We start from the raw sequence: 25,563 nt of genomic DNA on the forward strand, positions 1-25,563 counted from the left end.
CCAAATTGGACGAGCATATATATGGGAGCTATATCCAAATCTGAACCGATTTTTTCCAATTTCAATAGGCTTTGTCTCTAGTCCCAAGAAAATGCTTGTGTCAAATTTGAAGATGAAAATACCTATCTTCTGCAAATGAGGGCTGGTCTGAATCATATTTGATTCAAGCCTTGAGAACTCTTATACAAGTCACAGTTTGAGCGAAATCGGGCAACAAATCAGCTTTTTATGGGATTAATAACCTAAATTAGAACATCGGTCTATATGGCAGCGATATCTAAATATAGTCTGATCTGGACCATATTCTGGTCGGATGATGGGAGGCTTAATACAAGTCACTATGAAAATCTCCAGCAAAATCGAGTAATAAATTCAGCTTTTATGTGCTTAAGACCCTTAATCAGCAGACCGGTCTATACGGCAGCTATATCTGAATTAGGACCGAACTGAACCATATTCGAGTAGAATATCGGGAAGCTTTAATCAACTCACCATTTAAAATTTCAGCAAAATCGGATAATAATTGCGGATTTTATCGGCTTAAGACCATAAATCGGCAGATCAGTCTATACGGCAGCTATAACTAAATATAATTCGATCTTAACCATATTTTAATCGGATGTCGGGAGGTTTTGAATAATATCGAAATCGAATTATAATTGCGGCTTTTATGGCCTTAAGACCCTCAATCGCCAGATCAGTCTATATGGCAGCTATATATGAATATATACCGATCTGAACCATATTTGAGTCTGACATCAGAAGGCTTTATTCATCCCACTATTTCAAATTTCAACGTAATCGGATAATAATTGTGACTTTTATGGGCTTAAGACTCAGCAGATCGGACTATACGACAGCTATATCTACATATGGTCCGATCTGAACCATACCGAGGTCGGATGTCGGGAGGCCTAAAACAACTCACTGTTTTAATTTCATCGAAATCGGACTTAAGGCCCTGAATGGCAGCTATATGTAAATATGGTCCGATATGTGTTACATTCTTTATGAGTATCGGGGCCCCTAGCACAGTTTTCTGTTTCGGACAAAAAATGCGGCTTTTAAGGGCTTTAGACCCTAAATCGCCAGGTCGATGTATATTGCAACTATATCCAAATATAGTCCAATTTGATACATTCAAGAACTTAACCTGCGTATAGAAGAAATATGAGTCTGAATAAAATTTCAACTTAATATGTCAATTTTTATATCTACGATAATAGGATGGGGTTCACTTATCTAGTCGTTCCGTTTGTTACACCTCGAAATATTCGTCTATGACCCCATAAAGTATATATATTCTTGATCGTCTCGACGTTCTGAGTCGATTTAGCCATGTCCGTCCGTCCATCCGACCGTCCGTTTGTCGAAATCGCGATAGCGGTCGAACGTGCAATGCTTGAAATTTGTACAAATATTTAATATTGATGTAGGTCGTTGGAGATTGCAAATGGGCCATACCGTTTCAATTTAAGATATAGCTCCCATATAAACCGATCTTCCGATTTGATTTCTTGAGTCCCTGGAAGCCGCTATTTTTGTCCGGTTTGGCTGAAATTTTGCATGCGGTGTTCTATTATGACTTCCACCAACTATGACATATACGGTTCAAATCAGTCTATAACCTGGTATAACTCCCATATAAAGAGATCTCTCGTTCATATTTGTTCGGTTCCTAAAAGCTTTTTTTGCTGGTTTGACAGAAGTTTGGTATGTAGAATAAAATTATGCTCCTCAACTAAGTTTATTTTGTATGCACTTTTAGCAGAATCCAAGATTCGGCCCGGCCGAACATAGCACGCTTTTACTTGTTAAAGAATAATTGAAACAATAACTGAAGTGCCTTTTTTACACACCACCATAGGACAGGGTGTTAATTCATTTAGTCATTCCATTTGCAACACATCAAAATATCCATTTCCGACCCTACAAAGTATATTTCTGATCATCGTAAAATTCCAAATCGATTTAACGATGTCCTTGTGTCTGTCCGTCCGTCCGTTTGCCTGTCAGTTGTAATCACGTTACGCTCTTTAAAAACTGAGATATTAAATTGAAATTTTTTGCACAGACTCGTATTTCTTCTATACGCAGGTTAAGCTGTGGAATTTTCTAAATCGGACTATATTTGGATATAGCTGCTATATATAACGATCTGACGGTTTAGGGTCTCAAGCCCGAGGTACCAACAGAAAAGAAATGTGCAAGCCCTTTGTGCGTATTAGTATATTTTATACGTTATACGTCACCTTGGTCATTTATTATAAAAATATTTATTTGCAAATTGAACCGTCGAGTCATATGTGCTTCATGGCATCTCCTTTCCACAAAAATATATCAGTAGACATCGGAGAGCAGCAGCGAGTAAGTTTGATCATCTGTTAAGCAAAACGAGTAAAATCAATCATATGAACAAGTGAAACAAGTTTAATCAACTCGCTCAAAACGCAACAAACATGTTAGGATATAATAAGAAAAAAGGAGTTAAGTTCGGACGGGCCGAACTTTGGATACCAACCACCTCGGGTATATATGTAAACCACCTTTCATCAAAATCCGATGAATGTCCCATATGTCCCATAGCAGTTATATCGAAATATGTTCCGATTTGGACCAAATACTAATAAGTAAAAGTCATTGTTCAATTGTATATAACAACTTGAACTTTTTAATAGCTTTATCTAAAAACAAGTAAAAGCGTGCTAAGTTCGGCCGGGCCGAATCTTACATACCCTCCACCATGGATCGCATTTGCCGAGTTCTTCTCCCGGCATCTCTTCTTAGGCAAAAAAGGATAAAAAAAAGATTTGCTCTGCTATTATTATATTATTACATGTTGGAGACCTATGTAAAATGTCAGCCAATTCGAATAAGAATTGCGCCCTTTGGGGGCTCAAGAAGTAAAATAGAGAGATCGATTTATATGGGAGCTGTATCGGGCTATAGACCGATTCAGATCATAATAAACACGTATGTTGATGGTCATGAGAAGATCCGTCGTACATAATTTCAGACAAATCGGATAATAATTGCGACCTCTAGAGGCTCGAGAAGTCAAGATCCCAGATCGGTTAATATGTCAGCTATATCAGGTTATGGACCGATTTGAATCATACTTGGCACAGATGTTGGATATCATAACAAAACACGTCGTGCAAAATTTCATTCCAATCGGATAAGCATTGCGCACTCTAGAGGCTCAAGAAGTCAAGACCCAAGATCGATTTATATGGCAGCTATATTAGGCTATCGGTCGATTTGAACCATACTTAGCACAGTTGTTGGATATCATAACAAAACACGTCGTGCAAAATTTCATTCCAATTGGATAAGAATTGCGCACTCTAGAGGCTCAAGAAGTCAAGACCCAAGATCGGTTTATATGGCAGCTATATTAGGTTATAGACCGATTTGAACCATACTTGGTACAGTTGTTGGATATCATAACAAAACACGTCGTGCAAAATTTCATTCCAATTGGATAAGAATTGCGCACTCTAGAGGCTCAAGAAGTCAAGACCCAAGATTGGCTTATATGGCAGCTATATTAGGTTATAGACCGATTTGAACCATACTTGGCACAGTTGTTGGATATCATAACAAAACACGTCGTGCCAAAATTAATTCAAATCGAATAAGAATTGCGCCCTCTAGAGGCTCAAGAAGTCAAGACCCAAGATCGGTTTATATGGCAGCTATATCAAAACATAGACCGATTTGAACCATACTTGGCACAGCTATTGGATATCATAACAGAACACGTCGTGCAAAATTTCATTCCAATCGGATAAGAATTGCGCACTCTAGAGGCTCAAGAAGTCAAGACCCAAGATCGGTTTATATGGCAGCTATATCAAAACATGGACCGATATGGCCCATTTACCAATACCAACCGACCTACACTAATAAGAAGTATTTGTGCAAAATTTCAAGCGGCTAGCTTTACTCCTTCGGAAGTTAGCGTGCTTTCGACAGACAGACGGACGGACGGACTTACGGACGGACGGACAGAGGGACGGACATGGCTAGATCGACATAAAATGTCGCGACGATCAAGAATATATATACTTTATGGGGTCTCAGACGAATATTTCGAGTAGTTACAAACAGAATGACGAAATTAGTATACCCCCCATCTTATGGTGGAGGGTATAAAAACGGATCTGTACCATATACAACATGGACGTCGAAAAGCCTAACATAAGTCACTGTGTCAAATTTCAGTTAAATCGGATTATAAATGCGCCTTTTTTGGGGCCAAGACTTTAAATCGAGATATCAGTCTATATGGCAGCTATATGCAAATCTTGATCGATCTATACCAAATTGCAGAAAAATGTGGAGGGGCTTTACTTAACTCTCTGTCCCAAATTTCGGCGACATCGGACAATAAATACGCCTTTTATTGGCCCAAAACATTAAATTAATAGATCGGTCTATATCGCAGCTATATCCAAATCTCGACCAATCTGATCCAAATTGAAGAAGGATGTCGAAGGTCCTAACTCTTTGTGCCAAATTTTGGCGACATCGGACAATAAGATTTTTATGGCCCCAAAACCTTAAACCGGGAAATCGGTCTATATGGCAGCTATATCCAAATCTGGACCGATCTTTGCCATAATGCAGAAGAATGTCAAGGGGCTTAACCTAACTCACTGTCCCAAATTTCGGCGACATCGGACAAAAAATCGCCATTTATGGGCCCAAAACCTTAAATCGAGGGATGGGTCTATATGGCAGCTATATCCAAATCTTAACCGATCTGAACCAAATTGAACAAGTAAAAGCGTGCTAAGTTCGGCCGGGCCGAATCTTATATACCCTCCACCATGGATCGCATTTGTCGAGTTCTTTTCCCGGCATCTCTTCTTAGGCAAAACAGGATATAAGAAAAGAGTTGCTCTGCTATTAAAACGATATCAAGATATGGTCCGGTTCGGACCACAATTAAATTATATGTTGGAGACCTGTGTAAAATTTCAGCCAATTCGAATAAGAATTGCGCCCATTGGGGCTCACGAAGTAAAATAGAGAGAACGATTTATATGGGAGCTTTATCGGGCTATAGACCGATTCAGACCATAATAAACACGTTTGTTGATGGTCATGAGAGGATCCATCGTACAAAATTTTATAATAATTGCGACCTCTAGGGGTCAAGAAGTCAAGATCCCAGATCGGTTTATATGGCAGCTATATCAGGTTATGTACCGATTTGAACCTTATTTGACACAGTTGTTGCAAGTAAAAATTAAATACGCCATGCAAAATTTTAGCCAAATCGGATAGGAATTGCGCCCTCTAGAAGCTCAAGAAGTCAAATTCCCAGATCTGTTTATATGACAGCTATATCAGGTTATTGACCGATTTCAACCATACTTGGCACAGTTGTTGGATATAACAACAAAACACGTCGTGCAAAATTTCATTTCAATCGGATAAGAATTGCGCCCTCTAGAGGCTCAAGAAGTCAAGACCCAAGATAGGTTTATATGGCAGCTATATCAGGTTATGGACTGATTTGAACCATACTTGGCACAGTTGTTGGATATCATAACAAACCACGTCGTGCAAAATTTCATTCTGATCGGATAAGAATTGCGCACGTTAGAGGCTCAAGAAGTCAAGACCCAAGATCGGTTTATATGGCAGCTATATCAAAACATGAACCGATATGGCCCATTTACAATACCAACCGACCTACACTAATAAGAAGTATTTGTGCAAAATTTCAAGCGGCTAGCTTTACTCCTTCGGAAGTTAGCGTGCTTTCGACAGACAGACGGACGGACGGACGGACGGATAGACGGACGGACATGGCTAGATCGACATAAAATGTCGCGACAATCAAGAATATATATACTTTATGGGGTCTCAGACGAATATTTCGAGTAGTTACAAACAGAATGACGAAATTAGTATACCCCCCATCCTATGGTGGAGGGTATAATAAAAAGTTCTTACAGCTGGAAAATTATTTCAGATTTTGTAACTTCGATGTTCATAGACGAGAAAAAACAAAAAAAATTAAATCTGTGAAGAGATTTCTAAAAAAAATCCACTTTGAAAAACGATTTTGTTTTAATTAACACTCAAACGGAAAAAATTCAAAGAAAAAAAAATTAACTAAAATAGCTTAGTGATTTTTTCTGAATTTTGCAGATGACAAAAATTTAAAAATAACAAGTAAAAGCGTGCTAAGTTCGGCCGGGCCGAATCTTATATACCCTCCACCATGGATCGCATTTGTCGAGTTCTTTTCCCGGCATCTCTTCTTAGGCAAAAAAATGATATGAGAAAAGATTTGCTCTGCTATTAGAGCGATATCAAGATATGGTCCGGTTTGGACCATAATTAAATTATATGTTGGAGACCTGTGTGAAATGTCAGCCAATTCGAATAAGAATTATGCCATTTGGGGGCTCAAAAAGTAAAATAGAGAGATCGATCGAGATGTTCATGAGAGAATCCGTCATACAAAATTTCAGGCAAATCGGATAATAATTGCGACCTCTGGAGGCTCAAGAAGTCAAGATCCCAGATCGATTTATATGGCAGCTATATCAGGTTATGTACCGATTTGAACCATACTTGGAACAGTTGTTGGATATCATAACAAAACACGTCGTGCAAAATTTCATTCCAATCGGATAAGAATTGCGCACTCTAGAGGCTCAAGAAGTCAAGACCCAAGATCGGTTTATATGGCAGCTATATCAGGTTATGTACCGATTTGAACCATACTTGGAACAGTTGTTGGATATAATAACGAAACACGTTGTGCAAAATTTCATTCCAATCGGATAAGAATTGCACACTCTAGAGCCTCAAGAAGTCAAGACCCAAGATCGGTTTATATGACAGCTATATCAGGTTATGAACCGATTTGAACCATATTTGACACAGTTGTTGGATATCATAACAAAATACTACGTGCCAAAATTCATTCAAATTGGATAAGAATTGCGCCCTCTAGAGGCTCAAGAAGTCAAGACCCAAGATCGGTTTATATGACAGCTATATAAGGTGATGGACCGATTTGAACCATACTTGGCACAGTTGTTGGATATCATAACAAAACACGTCGTGCAAAATTTCATTCCAATCGGATAAGAATTGCGCACTCTAGAGGCTCAAGAAGTCAAGACCCAAGATCGGTTTATATGGCAGCTATATCAGGTTATGGACTGATTTGAACCATACTTGGCACAGTTGTTGGATATCATAACAAAACACGTCGTGCAAAATTTCATTCCAATCGGATAAGAATTGCGCACTCTAGAGGCTCAAGAAGTCAAGACCCAAGATCGGTTTATATGGCAGCTATATCAAAACATGGACCGATATGGCCCATTTACAATACCAACCGACCTACACTAATAAGAAGTATTTGTGCAAAATTTCAAGCGGCTAGCTTTACTCCTTCGGAAGTTAGCGTGCTTTCGACAGACAGACGGACGGACGGACGGACGGACAGACGGACGGACATGGCTAGATCGACATAAAATGTCACGACGATCAAGAATATATATACTTTATGGGGTCTCAGACGAATATTTCGAGTAGTTACAAACAGAATGACGAAATTAGTATACCCCCCATCTTATGGTGGAGGGTATAAAAAGGGCATCAAAGGGCCTAACACAACTCACTGTCCCAAACTTCAGCAAAATCGGATAATAAATATGGCTTTTATGGGCGTAAGATCCTAAATCGGCGGATCGGTCTATATGGGGGCTATATCAAGATAAAGTCCGATATGGCCCATCTTCGAACATAAACTGCTTATGGACAAAAAAAGAATCTGTGCAAAGTTTCGGCTCAATATCTCTATTTTTAAAGACTGTAGCGTGGTTTCAACAGACAGACGGACGGACATGGCTAGATCATAATAGATTTTTACGCTGATCAAGAATATATATACTTTATGGGGTCGAAAATGGATATTTCGATGTGTTTCAAACGGAATGACAAAGTGAATATACCCCCATCCTTCGGTGGTGGGTATACAAATATTCTGACGCCAATTAAAGACTACCACAACTATCTAACGTAGCAGGCATAATGGTGGAGGGTGCGTTAAAATCCTCCTGGACAAACTTAATACATTTTTAACACACTTGTTGAGAACCGTACCTTGTATGAATGCATTTTCCGCACTCTTTATTCAGGAGGGTTAATTTCTGTGGACAACCGATTTGATTTATGTTTAGAAAGTTGATGACCCACATCCATATACGCCAATATATTTCACTGATTGCAACTTTACAATATTTATTGCCAACGTCAGAAGCATGTGGTCGAGAAAAATCCTGTGGCTTAAGAAACAATTTTCAATATAGTAGTTGGACCAATACCCAGACTACACACATGCCTGGCGCATTTATCAAAATATTTGCATTGCTTGCATTTATCACTAAAAAACTTGGATGTATCTTAAATATTCGGATAAGAACGTTTTTAGGGGTTTACTTCAAAGTTTGAGAATGAATCGTAAATCTTTTTGTGAATTTACCACAAAGCACAAAAACACTAAAACACACACACACATACACATTTGCCAAAGCTGCGTTGCGGCAAGAAGAAAACTCAAAGCATTTTTCTTTTTTTTTTTTTGGAATGTTTATTTTAGTGCCGAAACAAGTGCTCATGGATCGTTATGAAACTGAAGTTGAAGCCGATGAACCGGAGGATTTCGAGGGGGATGTCAATGATTTGTACGATGATGAATTGTTCTACAAGGAGTCGGAGGCGATTCCAAAGCTGTACAGCAATACTACAGTACCGGCGGCACGCAACAATGCCAGCATCGCTCTCAATGGGACCTTTAATGCAGCGACAAGTGTTAATAGAGCCAATAATGCCACTATGGGTATGTTTGAGGGCGACATGGGTGGCGTTAATCCGGTAATGACACACAGTGCCGACATGACACTGGAAGGTAATTAAACTCGTCTCCTATGTTTCCCCAAAGAAAGTATTGCCACTCCTCATGGGGCTGTGGTTAAAATAGCAACACTACAACAGCAACAGTGCATTGTGGCAAGCTGCCACCAGCCATGACTGAACTTAACAAATGGCATTGCAATTAAGTAAAGGATTTATTGCTTTGTCCTTTCGTGTTTAGCAATTGCTTGCTATGAAATCTGAACCCTTTGGTTTGCTTGTGAAAAGCAAGTTGACCAATCCCTCCCTCCAAAATAAGCCAGAAGACAAAAAACAAACAGAAAAGTTTGTGGTCATATTTCTTACCATATTTTGTGTGTTCTTCTCCTTCTATGTTCTACTTTTGTTTTTGTTTCGTCCTTGCTGCGAATATTTTCTCGCCCCATATGCAGACGACCAGGAGCGGCTGTTTGTTTATCTGTTGACCGCAGGTTCGTTGGGTGTCATACTCTGCATAGTTGCTATTGCGGTTCGACTTGTAGTCCTCAAACGCCATGATAGTGCAACTGACACCCATTCAACCTCGTCCGGCAAAGGAGGCGCTGCTACTGGGGGCAGCGGCAGTGGTGCCTGTTCGGGCGGCATAACGGGTGTCGAAGGAGTCGCCGAGACAACAATACCCAACGGTTTCAACGACACAATTTCCGAAGTAGATGCTGACATCGATTTGCAAACGCCAATTCCGGTGCCAAGTGTGTCAAAGAACGAGGTAAGCAAGTGGCCGGCCAGCCAGCCAGCCAACTAACAATTTCTATGCTTGCAACATTCACGAGCATTTCATTTTGCAACGTACGGACGTTTTTTTTATTTATTTATTTCTATGTTTTTTGCCATTTCTTACGTTTATGAGTTTGCTGGACATACATTTTTTCTGTTCGATTTGAGTTTCGTTGACTCTGCGGGTGCCATAAATTTCATGAATTCCTCTTTTCTTGTAACTTTTGTTTGGTTTCATGCTCACGCCTAGAATTACATAAGCTATACCCCTGCCACAAATCTCTACGGAACATTAGGTCCGGGCAACACACTGTTGTCGCACAGCAGCACGTCGGGGTCTATAGCGCCTGGCTTGATGAGCAATACAACAATAATGTGTGGACCCAGACAGTCCCCCGATATTCTTGGCATATCATCGCAATCGTATGCGCCGACCAGTTGCACCAGCACAGGATCAAGTACCATTGGTGGTATACTAACGCCCGCTATTGTTATTGGAGCCAGTGGGGGTTCTGTTGTGAGTTCCGGAAGTAATGTCATAGGTAAGTTGATATTCTTCACAAATTATTTTACATATTCAATACATTCGTTTTGTCATTCCAACTCACTTGATTGTCAAAATTGCTATGTTGATCGAGAGTTGTCTGTGTATTGTATCTGTCCTTGTGCCATTCTTATCACGCAATAGCGCAGATCCATCTATTTTTCATACGCTGGTTCAATAAATAGTGGTGGTTGTCCAATATTCGGCCCGGCCAACATAATAGGGTTTTAGTTGTTTTCTGCGACACTACCAAACAAATGGAATATGGAATTTTCAAGAGGTAATAGAAGCGCTTTAAATTCGGCAGCCAGATCTTTGGATTATATGGCATTGTACCTTATCCAGCATCAGAAGAAGATAACCAACGCTGAAATGTATGATCCGATCTCAACAATATTGGTCGAAGTTGTTTAGGAGTCCAATACAGCGCACTGTGACTAATTTCAGCGAAATAGGATAATGGGGGTATACTATTTTCGTCAATTTGTAATTAACCGATCATGAATCTTGATTTCTTGAGTCGCTATAGTTCGCAATTCTTATCCGATTTGGCGGAAATTTTGTACAACGGCTTCCCCCATGACCATCAGCAAAGTATAAAATATGGTCTGAATCTACCTTTAGCCTGATACAGTTCCCATAAAAACCGATCTCACTATTTTACTTGTTCAACCCCTAAAGGGCACAATTCGTATTCGAATTGGCTGAAATTTTGCACAATGACTTCCTTTATAGTCTCCAACAATCAATTTAATTATGGTCCGGATCGGACCATAGCTTGATATAGCTCTAATAGCCTAAAGGAGATTCCGGGAAAAAAACTTCACAAATGTGATCCATGGTGGAGGGTATATAAGATTTGGCCAGACCGCTTAGCACGCTTTTACTTGTTGGGGACTAATAATGTGAGGGGCGTTTCACTGATCCAATGCTTAGACTAGTACCAGGTGGACCGGGTTCTCAGATACTGGATAGACCATATGCTAGGAACAGTTCGATAAATTGTCGGTCTCGTGACATAAAGCGGCACATGGGAGCGATTTATCACCACCTGCAGATGACCACCATGGATAACCAATAACGGATAGTGACTGAAAAAGGGATTTAACATGTGATGTTATAATATTTTTAAGGGTTAGTAATCCGAATCGGCTTTGCAGAATACGAATGGGCTAGACCCAAAGGTTAACCCGGAGAAGACTGAAATCTGCCTGTTCACGAGGAGGCTAATTTAATGCACGTGTCTTCAACGGAAGGTTTTCGATATCCTTGGTTGTGATCTTGGACAGTGAACTGAACTAGAAGTGTCATATTCGGCAGTATACCGAGAAGACTCAGAAGTGTTGGACATTATGCAGACGGTTAGTTGGTGAACTGCAATAGGGAAATGGCGCAAAAACAGGACATACGTAAGATTCAGAGATCATATGGTATTAGTGAGAGTTGTTAAATGTGAACTTGTTAATGGAGAGTAAACTGACCATCAGGGCTATAACAACCAGAACTGGTTGTTCACGGACGGCCTTGAAGTGTTAAAGGAGATTAACGCCTTCTCTGGGGATAGCACGACCCGCATCGTTTAGTAGGGGACGAAACGGAAGACGAATTGGCCGTGAAGGACAGATGACTTCCATCAATAAATTTATTTAAAACCTTTTGGGACGTCGCACTCTGAGTTAAGAGATTGGACGATTAACGCATGTAGCACTGTGGAGTAGTGAAACAGTCGGCAGGATGAGGAAAATCTTATGTGGAGATCCGGATCTTGTGAATACGAGGCTCTTACTGAAAGGAAGTAAGAAGGAGGTCAGTATAGCTTTCGGTATCATAACGGGACACATAGGACTATAACCTCACTTATGCGAAATAGGTGCTGCTACACGCAAAAAAATAATTCGTTGCATATAAAGGAATTTTTCGACAAGCAAATTTATTTTTTTAAACGTTGGACTAAAGTTAATTTTTCCCTGACAATACCCTTCATTATTCATATAGAGAATTTTTGTACCTAAGGCAACATTTTAAAAATTTTCACCTTCCGAATTTACCATCCGCATTCGAACGATCTGCTCAATATACTGACTGATCATTGGTCAGTCATAAAAAACTTAACGTGCAATACTGTGAGTTGTTTTGCCCATCACTGGACTAAACGCCCAAAAACTCACGTTATCTCTCTAGTAGGAGAGACAAAAAAGAATAGTTATTGGTAAGGTTAAAAAAATAAATATTTGCGGCCACTGAAACTCTTTTGTCATTAAAAAGTTTTTTGTTTTACAACAAAGGTCCTTTCACCATAGGCTGAGCTGCTACAAGGTTTAAAATAAACAAACTTAGATAGTCTAATAATGCAACGTTTATGACTAACATTTAATATGTTGAATCAAAATGTTATGTAATTCAAATAAAACAAAATTTATAGTAAAAGTATTTTGTTTGTCGTAAAAGTGTCCCAAACGTTTTAATTTTTTGCGTGGAGTCATAAAAAATGTGGGGCATTTGGAGAAGATGAAGAGATGCTGGAGCATTTCCTATGTCATTGTTCAGCTTTCGCGGATAACAGACTCCGTCACTTATGTGGGGACAAAATGCCCACTGTGCACCTTAACAAACTTTAAACAAGTAAAAGCGTGCTAAGTTCGGCCGGGCCGAATCTTATATACCCTCCACCATGGATCGCATTTGTCGAGTTCTTTTCCCGGCATCTCTTCTTAGGCAAAACAGGATATAAGAAAAGAGTTGCTCTGCTATTAAAACGATATCAAGATATGGTCCGGTTCGGACCACAATTAAATTATATGTTGGAGACCTGTGTAAAATTTCAGCCAATTCGAATAAGAATTGCGCCCATTGGGGCTCACGAAGTAAAATAGAGAGAACGATTTATATGGGAGCTTTATCGGGCTATAGACCGATTCAGACCATAATAAACACGTTTGTTGATGGTCATGAGAGGATCCATCGTAAAAAATTTTATAATAATTGCGACCTCTAGGGGTCAAGAAGTCAAGATCCCAGATCGGTTTATATGGCAGCTATATCAGGTTATGAACCGATTTGAACCTTATTTGACACAGTTGTTGCAAGTAAAAATAAAATACGCCATGCAAAATTTTAGCCAAATCGGATAGGAATTGCGCCCTCTAGAAGCTCAAGAAGTCAAATTCCCTGATCTGTTTATATGACAGCTATATCAGGTTATTGACCGATTTCAACCATACTTGGCACAGTTGTTGGATATAACAACAAAACACGTCGTGCAAAATTTCATTCTGATCGGATAAGAATTGCGCACGTTAGAGGCTCAAGAAGTCAAGACCCAAGATCGGTTTATATGGCAGCTATATCAGGTTATGGACTGATTTGAACCATACTTGGCACAGTTGTTGGATATCATAACAAACCACGTCGTGCAAAATTTCATTCTGATCGGATAAGAATTGCGCACGTTAGAGGCTCAAGAAGTCAAGACCCAAGATCGGTTTATATGGCAGCTATATCAAAACATGAACCGATATGGCCCATTTACAATACCAACCGACCTACACTAATAAGAAGTATTTGTGCAAAATTTCAAGCGGCTAGCTTTACTCCTTCGGAAGTTAGCGTGCTTTCGACAGACAGACGGACGGACGGACGGACGGACGGATAGACGGACGGACATGGCTAGATCGACATAAAATGTCGCGACAATCAAGAATATATATACTTTATGGGGTCTCAGACGAATATTTCGAGTAGTTACAAACAGAATGACGAAATTAGTATACCCCCCATCCTATGGTGGAGGGTATAATAAAAAGTTCTTACAGCTGGAAAATTATTTCAGATTTTGTAACTTCGATGTTCATAGACGAGAAAAAACAAAAAAAAAATTAAATCTGTGAAGAGATTTCTAAAAAAAATCCACTTTGAAAAACGATTTTGTTTTAATTAACACTCAAACGGAAAAAATTCAAAGAAAAAAAAATTAACTAAAATAGCTTAGTGATTTTTTCTGAATTTTGCAGATGACAAAAATTTAAAAATAACAAGTAAAAGCGTGCTAAGTTCGGCCGGGCCGAATCTTATATACCCTCCACCATGGATCGCATTTGTCGAGTTCTTTTCCCGGCATCTCTTCTTAGGCAAAAAAATGATATGAGAAAAGATTTGCTCTGCTATTAGAGCGATATCAAGATATGGTCCGGTTTGGACCATAATTAAATTATATGTTGGAGACCTGTGTGAAATGTCAGCCAATTCGAATAAGAATTATGCCATTTGGGGGCTCAAAAAGTAAAATAGAGAGATCGATCGAGATGTTCATGAGAGAATCCGTCATACAAAATTTCAGGCAAATCGGATAATAATTGCGACCTCTGGAGGCTCAAGAAGTCAAGATCCCAGATCGATTTATATGGCAGCTATATCAGGTTATGTACCGATTTGAACCATACTTGGAACAGTTGTTGGATATAATAACGAAACACGTCGTGCAAAATTTCATTCCAATCGGATAAGAATTGCACACTCTAGAGCCTCAAGAAGTCAAGACCCAAGATCGGTTTATATGACAGCTATATCAGGTTATGAACCGATTTGAACCATATTTGACACAGTTGTTGGATATCATAACAAAATACTACGTGCCAAAATTCATTCAAATTGGATAAGAATTGCGCCCTCTAGAGGCTCAAGAAGTCAAGACCCAAGATCGGTTTATATGACAGCTATATAAGGTGATGGACCGATTTGAACCATACTTGGCACAGTTGTTGGATATCATAACAAAACACGTCGTGCAAAATTTCATTCCAATCGGATAAGAATTGCGCACTCTAGAGGCTCAAGAAGTCAAGACCCAAGATCGGTTTATATGGCAGCTATATCAGGTTATGGACTGATTTGAACCATACTTGGCACAGTTGTTGGATATCATAACAAAACACGTCGTGCAAAATTTCATTCCAATCGGATAAGAATTGCGCACTCTAGAGGCTCAAGAAGTCAAGACCCAAGATCGGTTTATATGGCAGCTATATCAAAACATGGACCGATATGGCCCATTTACAATACCAACCGACCTACACTAATAAGAAGTATTTGTGCAAAATTTCAAGCGGCTAGCTTTACTCCTTCGGAAGTTAGCGTGCTTTCGACAGACAGACGGACGGACGGACGGACGGACGGACGGACGGACAGACGGACGGACATGGCTAGATCGACATAAAATGTCACGACGATCAAGAATATATATACTTTATGGGGTCTCAGACGAATATTTCGAGTAGTTACAAACAGAATGACGAAATTAGTATACCCCCCATCTTATGGTGGAGGGTATAAAAATAAATTCTACCCGAATTGTTGTCACAAAAACCAATTTCCGGCAAAGATGGTTTCCTAATCGCCATTTTTTGTAATAGACTGTGGAAGCTACAAGCAAAAAATTTTGTAACGTGTGTTCAGGGGACATATATAGTAAAAAACCAGTAAGGAAAGACAAAATTCGGACGGAGCCGACTATATAATACCCTACACCACCGAGTCTTCGTAATACTTTTAATATATAGCACTTATATCCAAATGTTCCAAACAGTTTGGATTACACCCTACCTGAGCCACTTTTTGATAAAAAGTACTGTACCACTGTTCCTGATAGAACCAATTGGAACTGCGATATCCCTGGTAACAGAAGTTGCATAGACTTTTATGCGGATGGCTCCAAGATAGTTCAACGGTAGGAACTAGAGAGCATCTTCCCTCTTCTATTCCTGTGGAATCACAATGGACGAAAACGTCTAAGTGAGTCTGATCGCAGACTGTCACTTTAACATAAAAGAAGAGGAGACATTACATCTCCTTGAGGGGTTCTTCTGCTGACCCATCTTTTTAGAACGACAGATCCCAAGCCTGCCATAATACTCTGACTTTTGAATATACCCACCGTAATAGGTCTCGAGGACAGAATCTTCCATAGTCTAGAGGCTTCAGATGTATCCTCCTCGGAGCTACAGAATTCCACCCGGGATTTGTTCTGAGCTTTCTCAGCTCGCCCTTATATTTTTTAGCTCAGCCTTATAGATGTCCCAATCGTGTAATGCTCTTGTGGCTTTAGCTCTGTTGAAGAGTTTTCTGCAGTCCTTTCTTAGACCAACCAGCAATGGTGTCCACCATGGCGGTTGCTGTTTGCCCCGCTTGACCATTATGTCTATATCCTACTCAGTTTCCACTTCCTTTTCTGGTCTATAAGGCATAGACGTGCAGAATTTGTGCCGAAATTATTCCTAATCCGCCTTTCTTCTGTTTAACCAATGAACCACTTCTGCAGTATTTTCTCCAAGGCTTAAACTTATATAACGATAATCAGAGAAGCTGTGGTCATCCTCAGAAGATTCGTTCGATCTTGTCATGATAAGCTTCCGTACTCAGCCAGGGACAGGTGAGAAAGCAGTGGAGCTACTCTTCCTCAGGACACTGGACACTTGCGGTGTGGACGTTTCTCCTTAAATGTTTCACTAGCTGCTGCTGTCGAAGTACTGTTTTGAGTTCCGTCCTTCGATGCTGGCGTACACTTTGAGCTCAGTCCAACTGGATGGCCCCTAAACAGACGGCTTGTCGGGTCCCATTTCGATGCCTTCCACTCCTATTTCGTTCGTGGCAGGAGAATTTTCTGCCTCTTGCAATCCGCCAAACTTTAGCCGATAGTCCGTCAGGCAAATGTTCAGCAACAACTGCTGAGTCGTCTCCTGATACCCAAACCCCACCGCTTCTATATTCTTTCAGTTTCTACTTATTGAATCCGTAGAATACAACTCCATCAGACTTGTTGAGGTCTGCGAGACAGCCGGAGTTAAGTACGAATACTGTATGTCTCCGGTCACCTCATCCTGTTTACCAATCTTCAAGTCGGTGGTTGAAAGATTCGGATTACATTCCCTTAGTCTTCCAAGTATGGATTCAGGATCTGATTGAATCCTTGGTATTCAAGCGTGCGCCATTGGTCGAGAAGTAATATTTTCCTTCTTGGCTAAATCCAGTGCTGCGCCTGGCCAGATCTCACCAATGTTTTTAGGGCACAACGATACATTTCAATTGAGCATTGATCCCCGAAGGCAATTAGTCTGTATTGGCCCCGATACTAGCCTGCATCGTCACATACTGGTGGAAACCCAGGAAATTCCCCAAGAACATCGGAGTATATTGATTACAGTACATTGATTATCCCACTCCAATTATTCCTAGGTATGCAGCCCTGTTCTTCCCAATTGTCGACAACCGCCATCACAAAACTGTCCCTAGCGACATTAGCAAAGGTTCTTGGACCAATCTTACTATTGCTCCCCTAGTTCTTTTAGACATGGGATGCCCTCCAGGTCACCTCAGCCTTTTGGCTGACTGCGGTGCAGTTTCCGAATCAAGACGTGTAGTCTTTGGGGTAGCCTGTCCATCTAATCCCCGAGCTCATTTTAGGGAGTCATTCACCCTAACAGTGAGAGTCTTAGAATCATTCGCACCAATGCTCTTAATAAACCTGAGAGCGATGCGCATTCTGTTATTCCACCTCTTAAAGCTCATGTTGGTTTGCCGGGGAAGGACGATAGCCTAGGCAAATTATAGGCATGAGAAGATTACACCTTGTCCTTAAGACTCGAACCAGGTGTCTTCGGCAAGAGCCCCTGCTGACTAGTCATCTGTCGGCTAGTGGAACATGGAGCAGCGGTTGGGTCTTTGGAGTCCATTCCAAGCCTACTACCTGTCCCCAGATCTGCCGCTCTACAACCGCCTTATGGATATCACTGTCGTAGCTATCCCTCAGCGACTTTCTTCCAAAAAAAAAAACAAGTAAAAAGGCATTAACTTTGGATGCCCACCACCTCGATTATATATGAAAACCTCCTTTCGTAACAATCCGGTGAATATTGGAAAAATTATGCACCCAATTCAATAAAGATTTTATGCGCTTCAGACCCTTAATCGGCACATCGGTCTATGTGATCGGTCTGTGTGTCTATTTGGTCAGGTGGCCTAAAACTACTTACTGTTTCAAATTTCAGCGAAATCGGACAACAAATAGAGCTTTTATGGGCTTGAGACCCTTTATCGGCATATCGGTGTTTATGGCAGCTATACCTAAATATAGTCCGATCTGAACCACTTTTGGGTCCTATGTTAGGGGGCGTAAAACTACTCAATGTTTCAAATTTAAACGAAATCGGTTAAAAAATAAACCTTTTATGGGCTTTAGATCGACTTTAAAGCGAATAAAAGCCTTATTTATTTATCCAATTTCGCTGAAATTTGAAACTGATATTGTGTCTCCACCTAAATGCCGGTATCTGTTGGACGCGAAAGCCGAGCAATGACAAAGGAAATGCTCCAACGTCTCATCATGCTATCACTTGCCGAACCGATTTTACATAAGTGTGCTCGTAGTCCTATGTGTCCAGTTATGATACCAATAGCTACACAGACCTCCTTCTTGCTTCCTTTCAGTAATATCCTGGTCTTCTCACGATCTGAATCACCCCATATGATTTTCGCTGTCATACCAACCGTTTCGCTGTTCCACAATGTTACATGCGCATTCGTCGCTCACTCCCTTGACACAGTCTGCGTCGATCCGAAAGGCTTCGTGTTAACCAAGTTTATTGACGGCAGTCCTCTGGCTTTCACCACCAAATCGCCTGCCATTTCATTTCCCCTTTGTCCGTTATGGCCCGGCACCCAAACGATGCGGATTTTCCCATCCTCAGAGAAGGCGTTAATCTCCTTCTTACACTGCAAGACTGTTCGTGACCTTACTGTCCAGGTTGTTATTGCCCTTATGGCAATTTTACTGTCGGTAAAGATGTTTACATTCGACGTCCTCACGTTAGCACCACACCACTTTACGCATTCCGGGATCGCCCGGATCTCCACCTGCAGTACCGTATTATGGTCAGGCAGTCTTAAACTGATCTCAGTCCCTGGGTTCTCAATGTAAACTTTGAAAACCCAAGGACTGAGATATGTTTTAGTCTGCTTGGCCATAATACGGTCCTGCAGGCGGAGATCCGGGTGAGCACGGAAAATTCATTTCAGGCATAAAATCGTAATTTAAAGTAAACGCCTTCTATATGCTTGAGAACTCATATCAAGAGATTGGTTTATATGGGAGCCATATCAGGTTATATAGCAATTTGGACCATACTTGGCGGTCGTTGTGCAAAATTTCCAAATCGGATAATAGTTGCACCGTTTGGAGGCCCAATATGTTAAATCGAGAGATCGGTTTATATGGGAGCTATATCAGCTTATAGACCGATTTGGACCAAGAAGTCAAGACCCAGTTGTTAAGACTCTTAACAGATGTCATCATGCAAAATTTCAGACAAATCAGGTAATAATGGCGAACTCTGGAGGCTCAAGAATTTAACTCGGGAGATGGGTTTATATAGGTGCTGGATCAGGTTATAGATCGATTTGAACCCTCCACCACCACTATGGTACAGGGTATTATACAATAAGTTTGTGCATTTGTTTGCAACGCTAAGAAAGAGAAGAGCTAGGCCCATTGATAAGTATACCGATCGATTCAGAATCACTTTCTGATTCGATTTAGCTTTGTCAGTCTGTGAGTCCATCAAAGTAGAGGTCGTATTTGTTGTCCAATCATCACGAAATCATCATCACGAAATTTTGCAACACATGTCACGTTTTTCGCTCAACAATAAACGCTATTGTTTTTGGTGAAAATCGGTTTAGATTTAGATCCAGCTCCCATATATATAGCTCCGATCTGCACAAAATTTGGCATGGATTGTTTTTTACAATCTTAATATATCTGAAAAATTTCTTCAATATCGGTTCATATTTAAATATTGCTCCCATATATGTGTATCGCCCGATTATTACTTAAACGGCCGTAGTAGCTACAATTTTCAACCGATCTGCATAATTTGGCACAGATTGTTTTGTTACTGATCTTAACATATATGCAAATTTCATCAAACTCGGTTCAGATTTAAATACGGTTCCCAAATATACGTCGGCTCCGCCCGACTTTTGCCTTTCCTTACTGGTTTTTTTGATGGGTTTTTATTTTACTATTATATCATCATCATACATCTCGTGGTTCATAGGATGCCTGTATTCTCCATTAAAGCAAACTGGTTCATATATTTTACGAAGGATTTTTCTCTCAAACATTCCAATGCTGCCTCATCTGTTTTCGCAATTACCCATGCTTCGTGTGTAATTTTTGTCTGTCAAGAGGTGACTTTGTTCCTCCTCTGCTTGCTTAGTCTAAAATATCATCTGTTAGCCAATATTATGCTTCGTTTTATTTAAAAACTGGTGTCATTTGTTTCGGTTACTGCGGACTATCTCAAAGTTGTGGTTCCCAACTTTCTCCATTTTCTTTATCTAATCGGGTGCACAGGTCTTTGTGGGAGTTGATATCATTTTGTCTTATACCCATTTATTTTCATGTCCACTTTTGTTGATTCTCTTTCGATGCTTTCAAACGCTGCGATTGCATCTTCCGATGACCGACCTATAATATCGATGTCGTCGGCATAGGCAAGAACCTCTCCGAACCGTCCAATACCAAATGTGGTTTCAGAGAGGGGGACAACATATCGTGTGATCTCTTTAATATTCTGCTGTAGAAGACTATACGAGATGCAGGTGCGAATAGGCATGGCGCACTACTCACATAAGTTAGTTACTTCCCTCAAAAAAGGATTTTCAGTCGATTTTAATGACTTTCGGAGGTGAATTTTACACATGATTTAGCAGAACGTAGATAGTTTTTATAAGAATTTTATAAGATTAAAATTTATTTTCTTGCTAAATATACAAATTATAGTTAATACATTTTTTTATTTTGTTTGCAATTATTTTATGGAAATGTATACCATTTAAAACCGATTGTTGAAATCGGGACAATATCCGCTTGAAATCATATAACCAATTTGAGACTGGTAAAATTAGCAAACAGAAAATGTTTTTCCAATATTTAAGAAAAGTATAAAACGCCATCAAAATGCTGAACACAATTTGGTGAATTTCTTAACAAAGTAATATGAAACCCCAATTTTACCACACAGAAAGATCTAATCGGCATGTAAATAGTGTTTTGGCAAGCAATACAAAGATCTTGTTTTATGACCAAATGTCGCCTGGACCCAGTATGGACTACAATTTTCCATAAAAAAATTGTATTAATTTCAATGCGTCAGAACGATTTAAAGAATTTTTCGATTTGGATTCACAGAGAATCGAGGGATCAGTCTATTTGACAGCTACACTCAATTATAACCTGAACAGAAACATACTCCCTAGTGATATCGAGGGGTCCAACACAACTTCCATTAAGAAACTTTTAAAGCAAATGCAGATTTAAAATGTGCCTGTTATGGACTTTAGACCTCTATTTGGAGGTCAATTCTATTGAACTGCAACGTTATTTTATTCGTCTGGAAAATGTACAATCCTATAGACCAAGCATATTAACAATGTCGAACACTATGAATTCTATATATACAAGAAGGAGAAGGTCCTTCAGTAAAATTTACCTCAATGAAACATTAATGAAATATTTTCCCCGTTTCTCACATTTAAACTCTAACTGATGGATCGGTTGCCATAGGGCCTTGCCTATTACCAGGTCATATTTGATACAGATGCAGGAAAAGCTTATCTTACTCGCAGTTTAAAAATTGTTACTATAGTCTTATGTGTTTGCAATGGTTGTGAAAATATCAATATATTGATATGTTGCTAAAGGAATGACAAACTTTGTTTATGCTTCAACCTTCAGTGGTGGGTATTTATAATGCATAGCGTCTTTAGGTTTAGTCAAAAAGTCAAAACCCGCATTTCCAAAATTAATTTTATATTTGTATAGTTCTAAACCACAACTAAGGAGTGCCCTAACTGCTTCACAGACACACACAATTTTATGCGTTGTAGCATTCAGTTCTGTTGCAATACTCGTATCATTCCTCAACAAACCGTAGTGGGAACCCACATTCTGTGAAACCGAAAAGTAGACATTCATCCAACTTGCTAATGATTAATCAATTAAATGTGTGCCCCAAGTCATTCGAGTAAGTTTTCGGTTGATCGATAATTTTTTTGTATGGAACCAATCAATCACTCCAACACTAAAAGCCATAGCAGCTTGAAATTTGGCTCACCCAATTAGTTTGATTCTCTCAAAGTCCAACAAGACTAATGCCATGGCGAACAATGTTATTTTCCCCATTAAGCATTTTTGAGAATACCCTCAGTCAATCCCTTGGCTTACAATTTTTCATTGAATTCATTTGTGGTTGGGCAAACATAATCGCTCTCCTCCTTGCAATTCTCATTTGATTTCGAGACAATGAAGTTAATAACTTCCATTTAACTTCTTGCGGTAATAGTACCAGTCTATTATTATGGCGTGTTTCACCCTTGAGCAGTGCGGCTGAAGTCCTTGCACGCTGTATCGGCTATGCAACGTTCACGCACATACATACATACTCGCTTCTTAGTATTTGTTAATCAACACATTTGGTTTTAATTATTTTTTTATTCATTCTTTTGTTCTCCCGAAGGTACCGTGGTTCCCATCACATCGTTGGCACAGTACACCACAGCTCCAACATTCCGTTCCGGCTACATACTGAACAGCGATGGTGTTCTGCAGAGGCCAGGCAACATTGCCACCCCACCAACGACGTCATTAGCAAGTGCAGAAACAGCTTACCTAGGGCACCAGTATCAACAGCAACAACAGGGCCCATTGTCAATGCAAACGACTGGCGGCAATGTTCTAACGCCTGCGACAGCCACACTAAGGCGCATGAAGCAATCAGCGCCCACAGCCAGTGTCACAGCCTCACCGCCACATGTCCTGCAACAATCCATTGTACCTGGATCGATATCGACGTACGATGGTATAGCCCCTCGTACACTCTCTACCGGTATGGCAGTGAATTCGCAATTCTTTTACGAATGACAGGCCGTCTTGGAACATCCCAGTGAACACAGCAGCACCGCCGATGAAATAAAGACCTCCTCCCCCGCATTTGTGGAAGGCAGCAGTATCAGAAGCAAAGCCAAAACATCGGAACCATTGTAAGTGATGGCGCGATGCGAAGCTATAAAATATCGATTGAATTGATAATAAAGTGGTGCTCCTGCTGCTGACTGAGACAAACACTATATTCTGTCAATTCTCATGGAATGGGACTGTTGTTTTACTTAATGGAACAATGGAGTGGGCAAATAAATTCACAAATACATACTCACATACGCGAAGGCAATACTATGAGACTACAAGAAGCAAGAAAGCCAATTGTGACCCCGTACCAATAAGTCCCACTTTCGCCGTCTTCCATTCGCAGCGTCTGTGTATTTAGCCGTGCCGAACAACGACAACAGAAGCGCACCCACAATGCCAATCGGGAAATGTTCTCGACGACTAATGTTGGCTGCCACTGTCATGTTAACAACTTTAGTGTGAACATATTTCCTTCTCATATGGACGAGCTTCCGGTAATGTAAATAGATATCAAATCAACTATGTATAAGTAAATAATACCAATAGAGAAAAAAAAACAAGCACATACAAACACGCATCACACACACCCGACACATAGTGACTACATTCTTACACATATAGTGTGTCATATCTGTACGGGAATACACACATACAAATGTATCAAGAGTATTTTTCTGACCATCGGACGGATTGCTTCTCTTTCACTTTTCCAAATCATGTTTATGGTATTGCTTTTTAATTCCGACAGTTTGTTTAATTTTAAGTAACGCATATACTAAAATAAACACCTAGAGAAAATGTTTTACTACAATTGAATTAAAATTTACCAAATGCCAAGTACAGTAAACGAGTAAATGAAATTCACACACATAAAATTTTCATTTAAATTCGTTTATTGCATAAGATCTTTAATAAAACACAAGTTTGCCAAAAAAAAAAGTGATTATCCCACGAAAACTTGAAAAGTTAACATTATTGCAAACCTGGAACAACATGTCAACTGTGTGATTAAGAAAAATGATATATAAACATGTAAAAAGGCATGAAGTACGGTAGGGCCGAACTTTGTATACCCACGACCTTGGGTACACATGTAAACGACCTTTGGTCATAATTCTGTGAAAAATGCATTATTTATGCGCCCATAGAAACTATATCCCAATATGGTCCGATTTGGACCAAATCCGGCACAGACATTGAGTGGTCTCTGTTAAATTTTGGTTCAATATTGGTCTTTTTGGCAGCTACAGGGCACAGGGAAGTATACATACCCCAATCAAAAAATACATATTTCAAAACCAAATTTTTTTAGAAAAAGTGTTTTAGGTTGAATGTTGTTAAAACTGTTCACCATGGTCACCAGAGTTACAATTAGTCCAAATTATTTGGTTAAAATCATATAACAATTACGTAACTGTCAGTTTAAGTAATTATTATTTCCAAAAGGGCATGTGGATATATCTGTGCCACTGTATATCCAAATATAGACCGACACGGCCTATAACATAAGTCACTGTGTCTAATTTCAGCGAAATCGGATAATAAATGCGACTTTTATGGGGCCAAGATCTTAAATTGTGAGATCGGCCTATATGGCAGCTACATGCAAATCTGGACCGATCCGGGCCGTCTTCAAGAAAGATATCGAGGGGCCTAACACAACACACTGTCCTAAATTTCAGCGAAATCAGGAAAAATGCACCACTTATGGGCCTAAGACTTTAAATCGAGAGATCGGACTATACGTCAACTATATCGAAATCTGTACCGATCACGCCCACATTGAAGAAAAAGTTGAAGGCCTTACATAACTCACTCTCCCAAATTTCGGCGAAATCGGACAAAAAAATTCACCTTTTATGGACATAAAACCTTAAATTGAGACCTTTAATCTGGACCAAACTGGGCTTTAAGAAGAATGTCGGGTGGCCTCACGCAACTCAGCAAAATCGGATAATAACTGTGGCTTTTGTGGACCTAAGACCTAAAATCGGTAGATAGGTCTATATGGGGGCAATATCAAGATATAGTTCGATGTAGCCCATCTTAGAACTTAACCTGCCTATCAACAGAAAAATAATCTGTGCAGAGTTTCAGTCCAATATCTCTATTTCTAAAGAATGTAGTGTGATTTCAACATACAGACACACTGACGAACGGACGGACAGACAAAAGGACGGACGGACATGTCTTAGATTTATACGACGATCAAGAATATATACTTTATAGGGTCGGAAATGGATGTTACGATGTGTTGCCAATGAAATGACCACATGAATATACTTTGACCCACCTTATCTTAAAATATTAACAAATGGATCTTTAACCCGAT

At 39.8% G+C, this 25,563-nt stretch overlaps 2 protein-coding genes across 2 annotated transcripts in view; both read left to right on the forward strand.

Annotated features, from left to right (window-relative positions):
* The window catches only part of LOC106092156 (uncharacterized), a 153,205-nt gene extending 128,721 nt beyond the window's left edge, over positions 1-24,484 (forward strand). Inside the window, exons 7-10 of the mRNA XM_059362831.1 lie at positions 8,639-8,947; positions 9,345-9,661; positions 9,920-10,211; positions 22,783-24,484. Coding sequence (XP_059218814.1) covers positions 8,639-8,947; positions 9,345-9,661; positions 9,920-10,211; positions 22,783-23,186 — 1,322 coding nt within the window. The 3' untranslated portion in view covers positions 23,187-24,484. The remainder of the gene's footprint in view (positions 1-8,638; positions 8,948-9,344; positions 9,662-9,919; positions 10,212-22,782) is intronic.
* Positions 1-25,563, forward strand: part of LOC106089583 (glutamine--fructose-6-phosphate aminotransferase [isomerizing] 2) — a 626,017-nt gene that overhangs the window by 134,640 nt on the left and 465,814 nt on the right. The gene's annotated exons all lie outside the window — the stretch shown is intronic.

The sequence above is a fragment of the Stomoxys calcitrans genome, chromosome 2 (assembly GCF_963082655.1).
Source record: "Stomoxys calcitrans chromosome 2, idStoCalc2.1, whole genome shotgun sequence".
NCBI lineage: Eukaryota > Metazoa > Arthropoda > Insecta > Diptera > Muscidae > Stomoxys > Stomoxys calcitrans.